Source organism: Benincasa hispida, chromosome 9, assembly GCF_009727055.1.
Source record: "Benincasa hispida cultivar B227 chromosome 9, ASM972705v1, whole genome shotgun sequence".
Taxonomy (NCBI): domain Eukaryota; kingdom Viridiplantae; phylum Streptophyta; class Magnoliopsida; order Cucurbitales; family Cucurbitaceae; genus Benincasa; species Benincasa hispida.
Window position 1 is genome coordinate 24305833 of NC_052357.1, and position 17673 is coordinate 24323505.

The 17673-nt window shown below is 26.5% G+C and overlaps 1 protein-coding gene across 1 annotated transcript; it reads left to right on the plus strand.

The window, feature by feature from the left end:
* Positions 1-651: 651 nt before the first annotated feature.
* Positions 652-3782, plus strand: LOC120087056 (cyclin-P3-1). Its single transcript, XM_039043901.1, has 3 exons — positions 652-982; positions 2772-3179; positions 3268-3782. The coding sequence occupies exons 2-3, from the start codon at positions 2779-2781 to the stop codon at positions 3521-3523; spliced, it is 657 nt and encodes a 218-aa protein (XP_038899829.1). The 5' UTR covers positions 652-982; positions 2772-2778; the 3' UTR covers positions 3524-3782.
* Positions 3783-17673: the final 13891 nt, after the last annotated feature.

A 17673-nucleotide genomic window follows, 5' to 3' on the forward strand; every position in this document is an offset into this window, starting at 1 on the left:
TCCCAAATACCTTTTTAGAAATTTTATAAGAAAAAATCATTTTATTAAAAAATTAAATGAATGAAGGGAAGTTTCTATGAATTTAAATATTTCATCATCGATATTATACGACATCTTAAATCCTATTTTAATACATGAACTTTGAATTTTTTTTAATCTTGTTATATTTTAGTCCTAAACTTTAAAATACATTTGTTTAGTCCCTAAACTTTTAAAAAGTATTTATGTTAGTCCTTACTATTAAAATTATATTAACTCTCTAACAGAAATGCGATGGAGCTTGTATTTTTAGATGAGTAGACTTTAAATATATCGAGCAAGTTGATGATAAAGTAAAATATCAACAATAGTATATCAAAATACTGAATGGCCAATATTTTGAATTAAAAATATCTTTTAAATTCTTTTGCTTTACCATCCTATTCAAAATTAAAACCTTAAAATTTATTTTAACGTAGCTATCATATTTAAACTTTACACGAAAATGAAAAGATAAATGAAATTGTTGGGCCACTAAATTCCGCCTCACACTACCTCTACACCAAAGACAAGACAAAAAACAAGAAAAATAATTTGCCCTTTGTCCCTTTTTTATATACATAATTTGCCCCCTTTGCATCTTAAATAGCGGCGATTAAAAAAAAAAAAATTGTCACCCTTCAAAATTTTTTACATTATCTATCTCTCTTCCTTCTAATTTCTAGAGAGAAAAAAATTCTTGTTCTTAGAATTTCCAACTTCCCATGTGAGGATATATTAGAAAGAGAGAAGAATCCTTGAAAACCCAATATCTCTTTAAAAGCAAAAGCTTGAGCAAAAAAGCAAAGTGGGGAAGGAACATGGAAGGTAGAGCAAAAAACAAGCTTCATTACAATCTCCTGATCCTTCTTCCATCTCATTCAGATTCTCTTCTCCTTCCCCTTTTGCCTCTAATGTAGCTCAAACAACTTCCCATTTGCTCTCTGCCATTATTCCCTCTTCTGTAAGTTTTTTTTTTTTGTCTTTCTTTTGTTCTTATGTTTTCAGATTTGATTTGGGTTTTTCTGGAAATTGTTGGATTCACTTAAATTTCTGTTTATGGGATCTGGGATTTGTGTGAAATTGAATTTGCTTTGAGCTTTTTAGGGCTTAGATTGCTTTGTTGATACTAGGATTTGGTTTTGGATTTAGGGGTTTGTTTCTTTTGGCTTGTTGAGTTGTATGTTGGTTCTTGTTAACTTTATGAACTTGAGTTGATTCGATATTCAAATCTCTATTCTAGTACAAGAAAGAACACTGGAGATGGTCTTGTTCACTGTTTCTTATTCTTCTTCTTGAAGATGAAAGCTAGATTGGACCTGTCTTGGGGGTGTTTTTTAATAAGAGCTTGGAATTTTTGGTGATACTAAGTTGTATTGAAACCTCTTAGATGAAAACTTAAAGAACTTGAAATTCCTGTTGGCTAAACTTAAGAAGTTAAAAGAACAGATGAACTTGAAACCTCTAGGTTGAAAGTTTAGTCCCCCTTTTGATAACTTTATAACTTTTTTTTTAAAAAAAAGTAAACTAATAGACACTACTTCAACCCATAAGTTTATATATTTTGTTTTCCATCTACTAATGTTTTAAAAAATCAAGTTCGAAAAATAAAAGAAAATAATTTTCAAAAATTTATTTTTTGTTTTTAGAATTCGACTAGGAATTCAAGTGCTTCTTTAACAAAAGTGAAGACTATAATTAAGAAATTGGGAGGAAACAGACATAAATTTCTAAAACATATGATAAAAAACGAAATTATTATCAAACAAGGCCTTAATAACTTAAAATCTTTTCTGTTTCTCAGAGTCGATTTAGGGTGGATGTAGCCTTTGAGTTGGAAACTTAGTTACTTAATATTCTTGTTGTGTCTTGATGTTGAGTTTAGAGCTTTCCTTTGGTCCATTGGGGAAAAAATTAATTTCTTTGGCAATGTTGCCCAACCTCATCTTATCAATAAAAATGAAGGAATCCTTGTTTCTCATCAAAGAAGTTGGTTTTAGGGTGGGTGAAGTCTCATGTGAAAGTAATACGGATTAAAAGGGAAAAAATAACGTTATTTTAAATCACCAATTGACCTAAAAGCTTAAACTTGTGGGTGAAGGTAAATTTAATATCATATCATCTAAATACTCTCCCTCACTTGTGGATTTGAAATATGAAGAAGAACCAACAAGTGGAAATCAATATTAATATTAGATTTGAATATAGGACCTCCTTGGACCACCTATCCTAATACTATCCTAAATCACGATTGACCCAAAAGCTTATGTTTGTGGGTGAAGGCAAATTTAATATCATATAATCTAACAGTTAAATTGAACCTTTGACGTTTACATGATTACCTTTATTTGATTTCTTTCAATTTTGATGAATAGTTCATATGTCATCCACTCAAAATCTTCGATCTCTGGGTTTTCTTTCGATTCCAGAAAACTTGTTCTCATTTTTACTTCAGTTTACACCCATGAATACATTGTTTGGCTAGTTTTGAGTCGTTCTCAGTCAAAAAAATATACTGAAACTTATGTGAAGACTTTGTTTGACCAAAAACTTTAAAGCAGTCTGTCTCCCAACAGTTGTGCTTAACAAACCAAAAATTCGAATGTCGATGTGCCCTGTCCTTGTCCCTGATTTCCAAATGTTTCCCGTGTTCATAATCATTCAAATATATATCGATGAACTTGCTTCCGGACTTGGATTGCTGTCTTTGGTTTTCTTCAATTACTGAATTTAATAACATTTTTACTATGCAGCTTGGAAATGGCAGCTTCAGAACTTGAAACCGAAGATGTTTGCTCGGATATTTATGTTAATCTGGGGCTTAAGTCATTGCGCAAAGGAATCCGGAGAAATCCACGGGTTCTCACACTTCTTTCTTCACTTTTGGAAAGATCTGTCAAAAAAAATGAATTACTAATGGAGGCCACACAAGTCAAAGAAGCTCGTACAATGTTTCATGGTCTACGAGCTCCTACCCTGAGTATTCAATGTTATATTGATCGTATCTTCAAGTATTTTGGCTGCAGTCCATCTTGCTTTGTCATTGCAAATATTTACGTTGATCGATTCCTCAAGTGCACAGAGATTCAGTTAACTTCCCTCAACGTTCATCGACTGCTGATAACGAGCATCATGCTGGCTGCAAAGTTCATCGATGACTCGTAAGCACCAATCACAAATAAATTTTGCACTCTTGATTTTTCCATTTTGTGATAATACTTTGTCAACTTGTTTTACTCGATTTTGCAGATTCTTCAACAATGCCTATTACGCGAAAGTTGGGGGAGTTAGCACGGCGGAGTTAAACAAACTGGAGATGAAGTTTTTGTTTAGTATTGACTTCAGACTTCAAGTGAATATACAGACGTTCAGTCGATACTGTTATAAACTGGAAAAAGAAGGCACCGAAACACGTCAGATCGAACGCTCAATTCGAGCCTGTAGGATTAAGGAGAGCTGGTCAAATAAAGATGAGAAATCCTGTGCTTCCACAACAGCCAGATGATATTTTCAACCACAAGCCATTGCATGTAAAATTCACAACTTTTTTTTTTATTGCTTTATATATGATTCATTTAGAAAATTTGCATTGTTGAGAAAGATGGCAATTATTTCCAATGGATTCTTTTATTTTCTTGTGACTTTGTCTTCATATAGGCATTGGTGAGAGTCCATTGGATAAGTAGAAAAACACTGCTTAAAAATACATATATGTATAAATTGATTGGCAGTTTTGTGAGTAGTTATGATTTTTTATTTCATCACGAACATATGTTTATGGGATGTATCAGTCGTTAACTACTTGAATTATGTTCAGGTCGTGGTAATTACAGTTCTTTTAAAGTGAGGTTGAGCAACATCCATTAGTGTACAAACTATTCTTTAGGACACTTTAGATTGAACGACGAACGAAGCAAACCCAATTGATCCATACAAAACTAAACCAACTAAAGCAATTTGGTTTGTTCTTTTCCTGTACTTTTGTTTGGTTTGGTTAAAACTGATGAACTCATAAGTCATAGCCAAGCGAGCTTAAAAAGTATATAAATCTTAAATGTTTACTTGTTTTATAATCTACAAAATTTCTCAAGTAACTTATAATTAATCTAATGAACAAATATATAATGAAAAGATGGGTTCCTTTAGAATGGAAACCAAACTGAATTGATTTATTTAGGATGAATAATGTCTGATGTTTCACTTTTGTTTCTTGTATTGCATCGAAATGAGATGAAACTCTATGTTAATCTAATATGGTATCATAATCTATAAACCTCAAATCTGTATTCGATCCAAAATATCATTATGAGAAGGCTTATTGAGAATCCCACGTTGAGATTTGTCTTTTGAAATAGTTTAAACTCTTTTAGCAAAAGTCATTTCAAATAGACTCATTCTAAACACAAACTTGAGTCGTCATCAGTAAAAATAAAATAAAGGAAATAATTGTTTCTTTTGTATAATGAAAGGTTTTTTAGTATGACAAATGTAGGGTTTGGAAATTTGAACTTCTGATCTCAATGGAAGAAATGTATGTGAACTATTTCTAAGTTATGCTCGTATTGACTATTGTATAATAAAGTTGATTAAGATATAGTATCAATTAATTAGATATTTTCATCCTTAACAAAAGTGAAAATAACAAATAATCATAATGATAAGAAAAATTATTTAAATTGACACAACTACTGAAAATATTTATAAATAATAACAAATATCATAGATTATCTGTGATAGACTACTTTTTCTATGTCTATCATGACACAGAAAGATACGTATAGTAGTCTATTGAGGTCTATCGCAGTTTATGTAGATAGTGAAATTTTACTATATTTATAAATATTTTAATTCATTTTCTTATATTTAAAAATAGCCCAATAATTGGTATAAAAGAACGAATAGGAATAAATCATTGGGAATTTTTTTAAATATGAACTCAATTTATTTTGTTAACTTGGATTATAATTCAGGAATGGAAATAATAATAATAATAAGTATGAGATTTTCTAAAAATTGCTTGTTGGTCCCACACGAAATAGGGAAAAGGAATAAAATTGATTAGTTTTACAAGGCAATCATATTCTCGCGTTCTCGAAGGAATAATTTCCACAGTCGTTCACTTTTAATTTGTAATTAAGAAAAAAATAAAGTTTCAAATTATATTTGAATTTTTTAAAATAAATTTAAAAGGTTCCCGAATAACTTTTTTTTATATAATATATGATAAAAATATCTGTAACTGAGTACATTTTGAGAAAATGCCTGTAGATTGAGGTAATATATATATTTTTTAAAAAGAGAGATCCATTTTCCGAGTAAAATAGAAATATAATCTTGAATTCATGTATGGGTAAAATAATTCTTTAAAAATATAGGGGTAAAATCGTAATTTTGTTGAACTTTTTTTCCGGCAATGAAAAATGCCTAAAAATATGTAGTATTTACTATTTTGACTTTTTTTTTGGTATAGAGATAAAAAAATCCAATCTTTTATCAGAATGTCATGTCAATTACAGTTAGTTAAACTTGCTTTGACGATATTGAGTTTTTTTTTATTAATAATATTTTATGTATATTCGTGTTTAATGTCCGACCGAACTAAATTGAAGTTTTATTGTTTGTTCATTCTTCCCAATATTTCATCAAATTGAAGTCCTCCTATCTATTTATAGTTGTTCTCCCAACATTTTATCAACTTGAAGTCCTATCCCAATATTTTGCATAATGGATTTCTCGCAAATATTTTTGCATTCAAGTGTGTTTCGGATAAGAAAAATGTATGTGAAAATTACCAATCTGCTTCTGTGCTTATCAATCATGATGATGATACAACTCTTCTTGCATGTTTCAGAGTGATTTTGAAATTGTTAAAATCACTTTTGTCATGTTCAAAATCACTCTGAAACACACCTTTAATCCTTCAAAATTAATTTAATACTTAATTTTAAATTTTTAAATACAATTTTCATATCGTCAAATTTAGTTTTGAATCATTAGAAAAACATGTTTCATAGTGTTTTGAAAAATGATAAAAATGATTATAACCATGGTAGAATCACTCTCAAACATGCTTTTAATCATCTAACAGAATCAATCACCCCTTGTCTTGACCGTTGACGAGAGAATTTCGACTTCCTCTTTCTCTATACAAAAATTATGTAAATAATTCATTTAGCATGCTTCTTACTGAAGACAAACATTTTGTAGACCATTATTGGATTTTCAAACAAGATATATTAATATTATGACTATTGTTTCATCATGGATGTTGAATATGTAGATACTGATAAACACGATGCCTGTACCACAATAAATGGTCGTTTGAATCGCAAATATTATTTTATGGATATGGAATTAAATGTTTTGAATTTAAATGTCTAGGTCTTCAACATCTAGATAATTAATGTTTGTACTTGTGTTTGAAAATGCAAGATAATTAATGTCTGAAAGTTAAGTGAATCTGTTTTATTTATCTATTTTGTATGTAGAAATCAAAACTAAATAATTATTTATCAAATGTAAGAGAACAAGTAATGTATTCATAACTAAATTTAACCATTTAATATATGGTTATAGTGATTAATTATTTAATCAATTAAAATATTTTTAAATTAACATTATTTACATTATTTTATTTAATTAATAAAACCAATTAAATTAATATAAAGTAAATAGAATATTAATAATTAATAATAAAATTTATATTAAATAGTTAAGATAACATAAAATATTAATGGTAAATGTATTAGTAGAAATTTATTAAGTCTAAATAATATATTTATATTTAATAATTAATTAAAATTAATAGTAATTATTACTTAATCAAACTATATCCATCTTTAGATATAAAAGTCCCACAAGTATGGAGGGTATTACCCATGTCATATGGGTTTTAAAGTTCATTGGATAATAATATCCTAAGTTTTAAAGAGTAAAATGTTGCGAAACAAATACAAATATTGAAATCTCATGTCAATGTTTATGAAACAAACATACCCTAAATTCAATAAGGAGAAACAAAAAGCAAAATATTCTATTTCGTAAACTCGGTAGAGATTAACTTCATTCTAATGATTGTACTGTCACTAGACTTACTAAAAAAAAAAAGTTGGTATTGTTTGTTTAGTTTTTTAAGGTGTCTATACACTCTGTAGATTCCTCTCACTTCTACTAAAGTCGATGAGATATAGTTGGTGAGACATATATCCTAAGACATACACTCCATGGATTCTTATATTCACGACATCTTTTTACAAGGACTTAAATTGCATAAACAATGAAAGAAGGTCTAAATGCTCTACAAGGGTTTTAGAAAGTAAGTATTCATAGGGTTTTTTTTTTTTGGGTTGCATTCAATCGTAGTAGGTTAGTGTTTTTATAAGGGGATATAATCAACGACTATATAAATGTTTTTAAAAGTGTTTTTTTTAAAAAAAAATCATTTTTATTTAAACACTTTTGATAAAAAAAAATTAAAATACACTCGACAAATATATTAAGTGGTTATCAAACACTCCAATTTCTTCCAAAATAACTTATTTTTAAAATTAAACACTTGAAAATGTATTCCAACCATACCATTCCTATTACTTTCAAATTTATATCTCAAGATGTGATATAACCGATTTGCACTAAACATATTTCCATACACTCATATTTAAAATTACAATCGGGTTGTGATAGCTACAATTACGTGTATATATATACACACATTATTAACATGTTTATATAATTTGTGTTAATGTGAATTTGATCCCAAAAATTTATCCCATAAGTATTTAGACAGATTTTAGAGTACAGTTTAATTTTATTTAATTATGGTTGCCAAAATTTACTTTTATTTGTTACGATATCTTATCTTCCTAATTTTTAGCCATTTGGGTAGTTGAAAATATTACCTGAATTTTAGTTTTGATATTTTGTAATAGCGTAATTTAATAGATTCTATTCATATAAATGTTTAGTCATATTCTCAAAATCTATAATTATTTTAGGTCTTATGTACAAATCTTTTTTTTTTTAAATTAAGTCTATGAACACTACTTTCACATGTGTTATCTACTTTTTACCAATACTTTAAAAAATCAATTCAAATTTTCAAAACTAAAAAAAAAAGTAAGTTTTTAAAAAGTTTTTTTTTTTTTTAGAATTTGACTAAAAATTCAATCATTTTATTTAAGAAAGATACAAAATATTATAAGTAATATGGATGAAATAATCTTAATTTTCAAGAACCAAAAACAAAAAACAAATCGGTGACCAAACGGGACTTAGCAATTTTTCAAACACTACTATTGAAATATAGTGATTGAGAAATGCCTTTGAAGAAATTGGGCCGAAGTTATTGAGCCGAAGTAATTGGGCCAACGCTTTGAAACTCGGTGAGCTTTTAGTTGGTAGTGAGGGGCAGTATGGTCCTAGAACAAAGGCAAATGTAGTGGGATGAAAAAAATAAATATTACGTATTGAAAAAGTAGATTTACAATTTTCTATTAAAAATAAGCTAAAAAAATTTCTAATAAAATGTAATCTTTTATTTAAAAAAAAAAAGAAGAAGAAGAAAAGAAACGAATTTTTAATGATTATATTATATTTTCTTTTAAAAATTGTTTAATTTTCCAAATAAGATGGTCAAATATTTCCTTTTAAGAAAAATGGATATTGTGAGAGTAAATTATCTATGTCTATATTATATATAAATGGGACTAAAGAGGACAATCTTTAATTCTCTCTTTTGTCTTTACAATTTTAACAAATTTCTATTTTGTCCTTCATCAAATAATTGTAATTATATTGGGAGACACGACTATTCAAATAGAAGTGGTTATACATTAAATTGATGCATCCAATAATATACGGGTACGTTTCAAATCGTAGATGTGAAACATAATGATCTATATCAGTGAGGATGTGCATAAAATGTTCTTTATAAAGAGATTTTCCTATATTTCAAGTTCATTTGATTAAATATTCTTTTCGTTCTTTATATATGTATATAGAATTACTCATCAGGTAAAAAAGTTATCTTACAATGTCATTTATTTGTCAACTAAGAAGCACAGATAAATGTATAAAATACGGATACGATACGATATGACGATGCGCCAACTTCTAAAAACTATGATACGGATATGTTGAAGATACATTGTTATATATATGTGTGTATTCATATATGATAACGCCCAATTAATTGTTATAACACTTATCTTAAGTTATATTAGAATAGATTTAAGAAGAGAGTGAAAACGTGAAAAAAAATCCAATAACGTTGAGTCGTGGTGGAACAACTAGAGCAGCCGGTATGAAAGAATTAGAAGATGAAGATTGAAAAATGAAGTTGAGGATGAAGGGGGTGTGAATCATGATTTACATAGTGAGAGAAGAGAAGAATGAAGATTTAATTACGTTTCGGATTTTTTTTAAAACTTTTTACGTTTTTATCATTTTTTTTTAATTCATTTTGTTTTGGATTGCTTGATTTAAGTGGACTTTTATGTTCGTGAGTGATTTTTAAATTGTTAAAATTAGTTTTGTCATTTTCAAAATCACCGTGAAATATGTTTAATCCTTCAAAACTAATTTTGATAATATGAAAATTGCATTTAAAAGTGTAAAATTGAAAATTAAATTAATTTTGTGTAATTAAAAGTACGTTTTCGAATGATTTTAAAAATGAAAAAAGTGATTTTGATGGTTTTAAAATCATTCTAAAACACGCATTTAAATAAAATGGGTTATGGGTTGGGCTTCTTAAGCTGTTGGGCTTAAATTTGAAAGAGAAAAAAAAAATTAATGTATTCCCTTCACATATTTGGAAGTTACGCGTATATGATACCGATTCTCTGCATAATTAAAAGTATTTGTGCTTCCTATCTTATCAAAGTTTTAATTTGCTATTGTGGAGTATGATATTTATTCTCTTATTTTTATTTTCAATTTAAACTAATTAAGATGAAATGTTTTGTTCTTCAGTATTGCTATTTTTTTTATGTATGACCAAGTCTCAAACTAAAACAAAGATGGTATACATCGTTGGTCCTTCGACAAGTTCACATAAAATGATAGTGAAATTTGTAGAAACTTGGATCAAGGAATGCAATATATATGTTTAAACATGTCCATATGGATATCAGTACTCTTCCCCACAATAAAACCATTTATTTGGTTAAGGAATATAATATCCGAAGGCATGCTCTTCTATCTTTTATATATTTATTGAATGTCGAATTACAATGTAGAATTACGCTCTTAAAATATAGTTTATAATGAGATTTTTCTATAATGAATGTCTTATTTATTTCTTTCTTTTTATCTTAGAATCAATCTCTTCTAGGAACACTAAACGTTTACCTATGAAATAATCTTATCATGCCACTTATTTATCACAATTTTAATTTACAACTTTTTTTATTTCATTTGCATTATATGTGTATTTTAATTTTAATCATTTATGTGTGTTTTCAATACTTTTTTTTACACATTTTTTCAATAGTTTTAAATTTAATGGGGTTATTGAGCATGAAAGAACTTTGTTTTCCTCTTTTACCCTATAACTTTTATAAATTTATATTTTACCCTTCAATCATTGCTAGTAGGATTTCGTCAAGAGAAATTAAATAGTTACAATGTTTGCTAACAAGACACGATTGTTCAAATGGACATGACTACACATTGGATTAGCTCATCCATTCACGTATGAACGCAATCCAAACATTAGATGTAAAACATCACAATTGGACAGTGAGAAATGTGCCTAAAATATTATTTATAAATATTAATATTATCGTATAATCAAATCCGATTTATAAAAATATTTCTTTTTTCTTCCTCCAAGAATACCAAAGAATTTCCTTTGAAGTAATAAACTATCATGTTATGTTATTCATTTGTCAAATTCAATTGCATTCTATGTTTTGTAATTTTAATCATTTATATGGTCTCTTTTAATTATTTTCTATCTCTTCCATTATTCTTCTAATTTCATATCAAATATTTACCACTTAAACTCAACAAAGAATATAATAATTCAAATTTCAAATATTACTTTATAAAATTAAGTTTTAAAATTCCGAAACTACATGCAACCCATTTCAAATTTATTCTAAATTAACTTATATAACAAGAAAATTAGGATTTCTACACTACCTTTTTATTTTTACTTTCAATTAAAACTATAAATTTCCACGTACATTTTACGTGTCTTCTAACTAGTTATATAAAATATTAAAAGAGTGAAATGTCATATCTATGATTGATTGTATAATCTTAATTACAATAATATAGACCCCGTTTGATAATCATTTGATATTTTATTTTTATTTTTTAAAATTAGACCTATTCATCCACATTTCTTTTAATGAAAATAATCAATTTATATAAGAGTTGTAAAAATTAATTATATAATTAATCACATATAGGTATACACATTTTCAAAATACGTACTTATGCTACTCACTAAAAGTTTTTGCCTTTCTAAAACATTAATTTCAATCTCTAAATTGTAGAATGTGTCGTCATTTTAGTCTTGTGAATAGAGACTAATAAGATCAAATATCATGTATTTCAAAATAATTATTTTCAAATATAAGATTATATATATTTATACAAAATATATGAAAGCTTTAACTAAATCTTAAAACCTTTGAAGATTTAGAAACTAAATATAAGTTTTTAGTACAAAAATAAATAAGAATTTAACTTATGAAGCATATATATTTCATGTGAGACAAAGAATTCGTAACAGACACGCATCAGATATCGATATTTCTACATACTTCTCAGATAATGTATCTGACGAGCGATTTGATGTATCTATTTTTACGCTTAATTTTTTTTAGAGAAAAAAGACAAACAACCTATCTAATCTTTTTCAATCTAAAATTATGCAACCTATTTTTTTAAGCAAGAGAAAATATACCTTCAATATATCAGTATCCTCGTTTTTTTATAAATATATATTAAAATAATATATAAAAAATGATGTATCCTTCAACGTATTTGTATCTTAATTTGTTAGAAATTGACGAATCGTCCTATCTAATCGTATCTGTATCGTGTAGTCATATCCATATCTGCTTCATAAGATTTAACCCATCAATCATTATTGCAAATATTTAATGGAATTGATATTTTAATTTTTAATTGATATATTTGGCAATATTTTCCTTGGGAATATAGCATCTAAATAATTTAACTTTTATGTTCAATAATTGGGTTGATGGATATTGTGTTGTCTTTATATTGGATATCCTTTTGTTTTTGTACTTTGTTTTATTGGTTGTTTGCTTGTGGTGTAATGACTAACACTCCTAACCCCATTTCTCATAAAATACCAAAAGAAAATTGTCTTATTTGATTATTTAAGATGTACCTAAAATGTAGATTAAAGAATCCAAGGTTCACTTTTGAATATTGTTAGTTCTTTTTGGAGGTTTTTCAAAATTAGAAAAATAAGATAAACGGTTTGTATAAAAAAGTAAAATTTAATCTTCTTTGTTAGAAGCTGATAAAAATATATTAGTATCTATCATAAATTCATAAAAGTCTATCATTGATATAAATAGTTTGACATTTTTTCTATTGGTGAAAATTCCATTTTATTTTTCCTATTTAGTTTAACTATTTTCCTACAAAACCTAAATAATCAAAATAATGGGTTCTCTAAAAATGATGGACTTGTTAATTTGATAACCATATCCACTCTTATTTTCAAGTAATAAAAGGATAGAATAAATAATGAATATTAGGTGAACTATATATATATATATATATATTACCTAGCTAAAATTTCATCAATATTTCTAAAATGCAAAGAATTGTAAGGATAAAATTTATTGTATGGTTATTTCTAAAATACAAAGAAAAAGAAAAGAGTAAACCTCTTGTACACATGTGTAGAATTATAAGGAGAAAATTTATTGTATGATTTAGTGACCTATGACATAAAAGAGAAATAAGATTAAAACCTATATGATGCATAAAAAATGGACTAAGTTAAGATCGAATATAATTAAGATTATTAGTATACTTAATTTTATACAATGTGTGTAGATATAACGCACACGCATACATATATAACAATTATAAATAATTATTATGTGTTTAAAATTATACTCAATTATGGACTATCATATATGTTCTAAAGTTAAGGACTTCCCTATGTATATATATATATAGGGAAGTCCTTAACTTTAGAACACATAATCATATTGTCAGAAAACAAATAATCGAATTGAGAGTTTCATTCTATTGGAAAAGAAAAACCATATCTTACCCTAATTAATAGAATGTAATCAAATAAACTTAGTAATGCTCACAGCCTCGAACATGACAACACATATAGAAATCTTCACAATCATGTAAAATGTGTGTGCTTGCACTCACACACACTTTTACTTACTAGGTTACAAGAACACATATTTTCTTGATTGTTGCACAAAGATCATCCTAACAATTTGATGACGATCTTTCGAGATTGAAAATAATGATCCTTTCACTTAAATCAAGTAGTATCGAACAGAGCATAACATAAAGATCTTATTCAAAGATTCATATTATAATCTCAAGACGAAGATAACTCATTTGACTCCATCACTAAATTATTAACTCATGTGATAGAGTAGATTCAATTCAACCTAAACATGATTAAAAGATTTAAAGGAGAAAGAAACAGATTAATTAATAAACAAACCTTAAGAAAAACAAAAATTGGAATTATATAGAAGCCAAATCTTTTAAAAAAAAAAAAAAAAAAAGTTTGCAATCTAATAACAAAGAAGCTACGTGTTGTGTTTCCTTCCACGTTTTGGTGTTGGTCAACGAAATCTAATTTGTTTATGGATTAATTAAATTTTAATTAAATGAATAATAATAAAATTAAAGCAGAAACGAACAAAAGTTTCACGAGATTGGATGCTATATTAATAAAATAAATAATTAATTTTTTTTTTTAAAAAAAATGGATGCAGAACTGTTAAATTAAATTAAATTTTCCACCTCACAGGATTTTGGCTTTAGGGAAAAAGAAAAACTTATGAAGTGGCCACGTGATAAACTGCGTCCTTACTGTGTACCTGCCACCACCAGAGTATGCCTCTTACCGACCATTTCCAGTACAGTACTACACTTGTTCCCTACACTTGCTCCCCGTGTGTTTATATATATATTCCTTTATTATTATTATTCTTATTAAGTTTTTTTATAGAGAAATTCTTATAAATATAAAAATATCATTTTAGTTCATACATTTTTAGTCCATAATATTTAATTTTAGAAAAAAATTTTACAGATGGAAAAAAATGTCTAACTATTTATAAAATAGCAAAAAAAAAAACATTAATAAACACTCGTAAGATTAAATTTTTTCTATTTTGTACAAATAGTTTATTTTATTTTTCTATTTTTTAAAAATCTCCTAATTTTATGTTAATTTTCTTTTTAAAATAAACTATTTAGGTTTCTCTTGGATTTGGTTTTGGAGGTATTGAAAACAATTTTGTAACTATTTCAATCATTTTTTTATTTTGGTTAAATCCAATATTAACCTATTCAAAGAAAGTTACTTTTAAATTAAGTTCATCTCTAAAATCTAGTTAACATAACTTCTTGAATTGATTTTCTCATTTTATTTAATTTTTTTACCTTTTAATGTGAAATTTATCCCACTATGTTTATTTAAAAGCAAACAATTGAGATTAAAAGTAGTATTAAAAACAACAATAAAAGTGACCGACGGACCAAAGTCGAGACTTTAAGTCTCGAGATGGGTTAGCGTCGCAATGTGGCAGGATGATGTCGAATGTTGAAAACTCGATCATTCTTACTTTTTTTTCCCTCAAATTTCTAAAAAACTGACAAACTACCACAAAAAATCTAAATACTTTTAAAGTTACAGTAATTTACTAAAATATTTCTTCAATTTGCAATATTAAAATAAAACATTCTTTATTTACTTCGTAATAATAATAGATTTTTCTTAAAAACATAATTAAAAGTTCCATCCATATAATCTTAAATCAAACTTTAGTCTCAGATTAACCTTCCTTGTATAGTTTTTAATATATGGTCACATTATAACTTAAAACTTAAAAAAATTACATAAATCACCCATAAATTAATAAAGTTTATAGTTGAAACTTACTCTTCGAACTTTGTTATTGCTCTTTTGAGTGGACAAAGTCGTGATTATGGTAGTTGAGAAGGTTTACGACAAAATTACGATAAACAATTAGTTATTTTTAATACCACAAATGAGAGTTTACGGGTTTGAATCGATCTAAAAAATGTTAGTACATATCAATTTCAATTGACCTATACTTTCTTTAACATAATTGACAATTACAACAACACATATCCTCGCTACATTGTCCTTCTTGATAATACTTAAAACTTTAATTGATAGTGTTTTAGATGAAATAATGATTTTATTTTCATGAACATACACGCCTATCCTTCCATCATATATAAGTTTGAAATTAGGAAAAATTCAATTTCACCACAAATTCATAAATGTCAATCAATCAAATAAATGTCAATGTTTGCATAAATCAAATTACTTTAAATCGAATAAGTTTGAAATTATAACCCCTATAGATCAATCAATTTCATTGATTTGTTTTTTTATTATTATTATTTATAAGTTGACTTGTATAAATGCCAATGTTTTGTTTAACATAAACTCTTTTTTTTTAATCAATTGAATTTAAAGTACACTTTAATTAAAGAAAAATGAAGAAGCATGACTTTGTTGGGAATCAGTTTTAATGAATGCTAATTAATTAAGATTTATAGGGAAGTGAATTAAATTAATAAATAAATAAAAGTGCGTTTTGAGTGTACAATTTTCTAGATAACTTGGAAGCGCGTTTGACCCAATGTCAGTTGTCTCATTTGTTGGACAAAAAAGTCAAAAACGAATCTCAGCCGTCGGATCCCACTAATAAAAACATGCACACGTGGATACTATCCTTTTGCATGGATGCCACATGTTCGTACCCATAACCTTGGAAGCGACGCCGTTTTAAACAAATAGTTCGTACGTTTTCATTTGCCACGCGTTTTTCAATTCTCGATTTTCGAAAGTAATTAAAATTACCAAAAATATAAATTTATGATACCTCTAAATTTAGATTTTTAATTATGATTTATTTTAAATAGTCATCCTTAGTTCCTATTTTATTAATCCACAATGTAAAAATTAATGTATGGATAATTTTCAAATTTAATCTCAATAAAGAGTCTACATTCAATTGATTTATTGAGGGGTTTAATTTTTAAAAAAATTATAAATTTCACATAATATTTTTTTTCAATAAAATCTAGAAAAATGTAAATTTGAAATACTTACAAATGTTTATGTTAACATTTAAAATAAATAAATAAATAAAAGGAGAGTTGTTTTAGTTTATGGGTCGTTTAATAAAAACACCCAATTGTTTTAATATAGTTTTTTTTTCTTTTGAATATGAAGTTTAATTAAATTATGAGTGTCCGTGGAGATTTTTTTTAATAATGTTTTTTGCTTTCTAAATTTAATGTGGTCGGCTCAATTGTACAATCCGTAAATAAATTTAAATTAATAAATGTCACTACTTGAACAAGAAAAGGATTAAATTAGAAGTCTAGAATGATCTTAGCTCCTTCCTAAATTAAATTAATATCTTTAGAATGATCTTAGCACCTTCCTAAATTAAATTAATGAGTAATTTAAGTTTCATTAGATAATCATTTCGTTTTTATTTTTATTTTAAAAATAGAAGTCTATTTTCATTTCTTTTTTATAATAATTTGCATCTTGTTTAAGTAGAAGAGTTAAATTCTTAGCTAAATTTTAAAATAAAAAACAAGTTTTTAAAAACTATGGTCCCATTTGGTAATCATTTGATTTTTTTTTCATTTTTGAAAATTAAACTTATTTCATTCACATTTCTTATAATGATTTGCATTTTTCCTAAATACAATAGTTGAATTCTTAGTCATATTCCAAAAATAAAACACAAAATTCTAAAAAAAAAAAAAAAAAAAAAAAAAAAAAAAAAACAACAACGTTAAGAAAGCCATTTTTTAAAGTTCTCAAATTTTGGTTTGATTTTTTAAACAATAGATAAAAAGTAGATAACAAGAGAATAAACTTTGAGCTAGACGTAGTGTCTATATATAAACTTAATTTTCAGAAACATAAAACAAAATAGTTACCAAATATGGTCTATATTTTAGTTTTCAAATTTTAACTTGAGTTTTAAAAACGTAGTTAAAAAATAGTTTTAAAAAATCAAGAAATTTAGATGTGAAATGATTGTTTATAGGCTTAATTTTTAAATACTAAAAATAAAAAAACAAAATAGTTACTAAACAAGACCTTAGCAATTTAGACAAGAGATTTGAAAGATGGATGGTTTGATCTTCCATCTCTTTAGTTGCTTATAATATATTAAAATTGCAACATAAGAAGCACAGACACGAATACGTATATAGGATACGGATACGTACAACGGTACGCCAATTTCTAAAAAACTAAGCTACAGATATATATATTTTAGTTTCTTAGAAATTGGTAATGCCCAATTAATTGTTATAATACTTATTTTATCAACGTATCCCTCCACTTATGTGGAAGCAGATACACGTACCTAAAAATTAAAAAATAAAATAAAATAA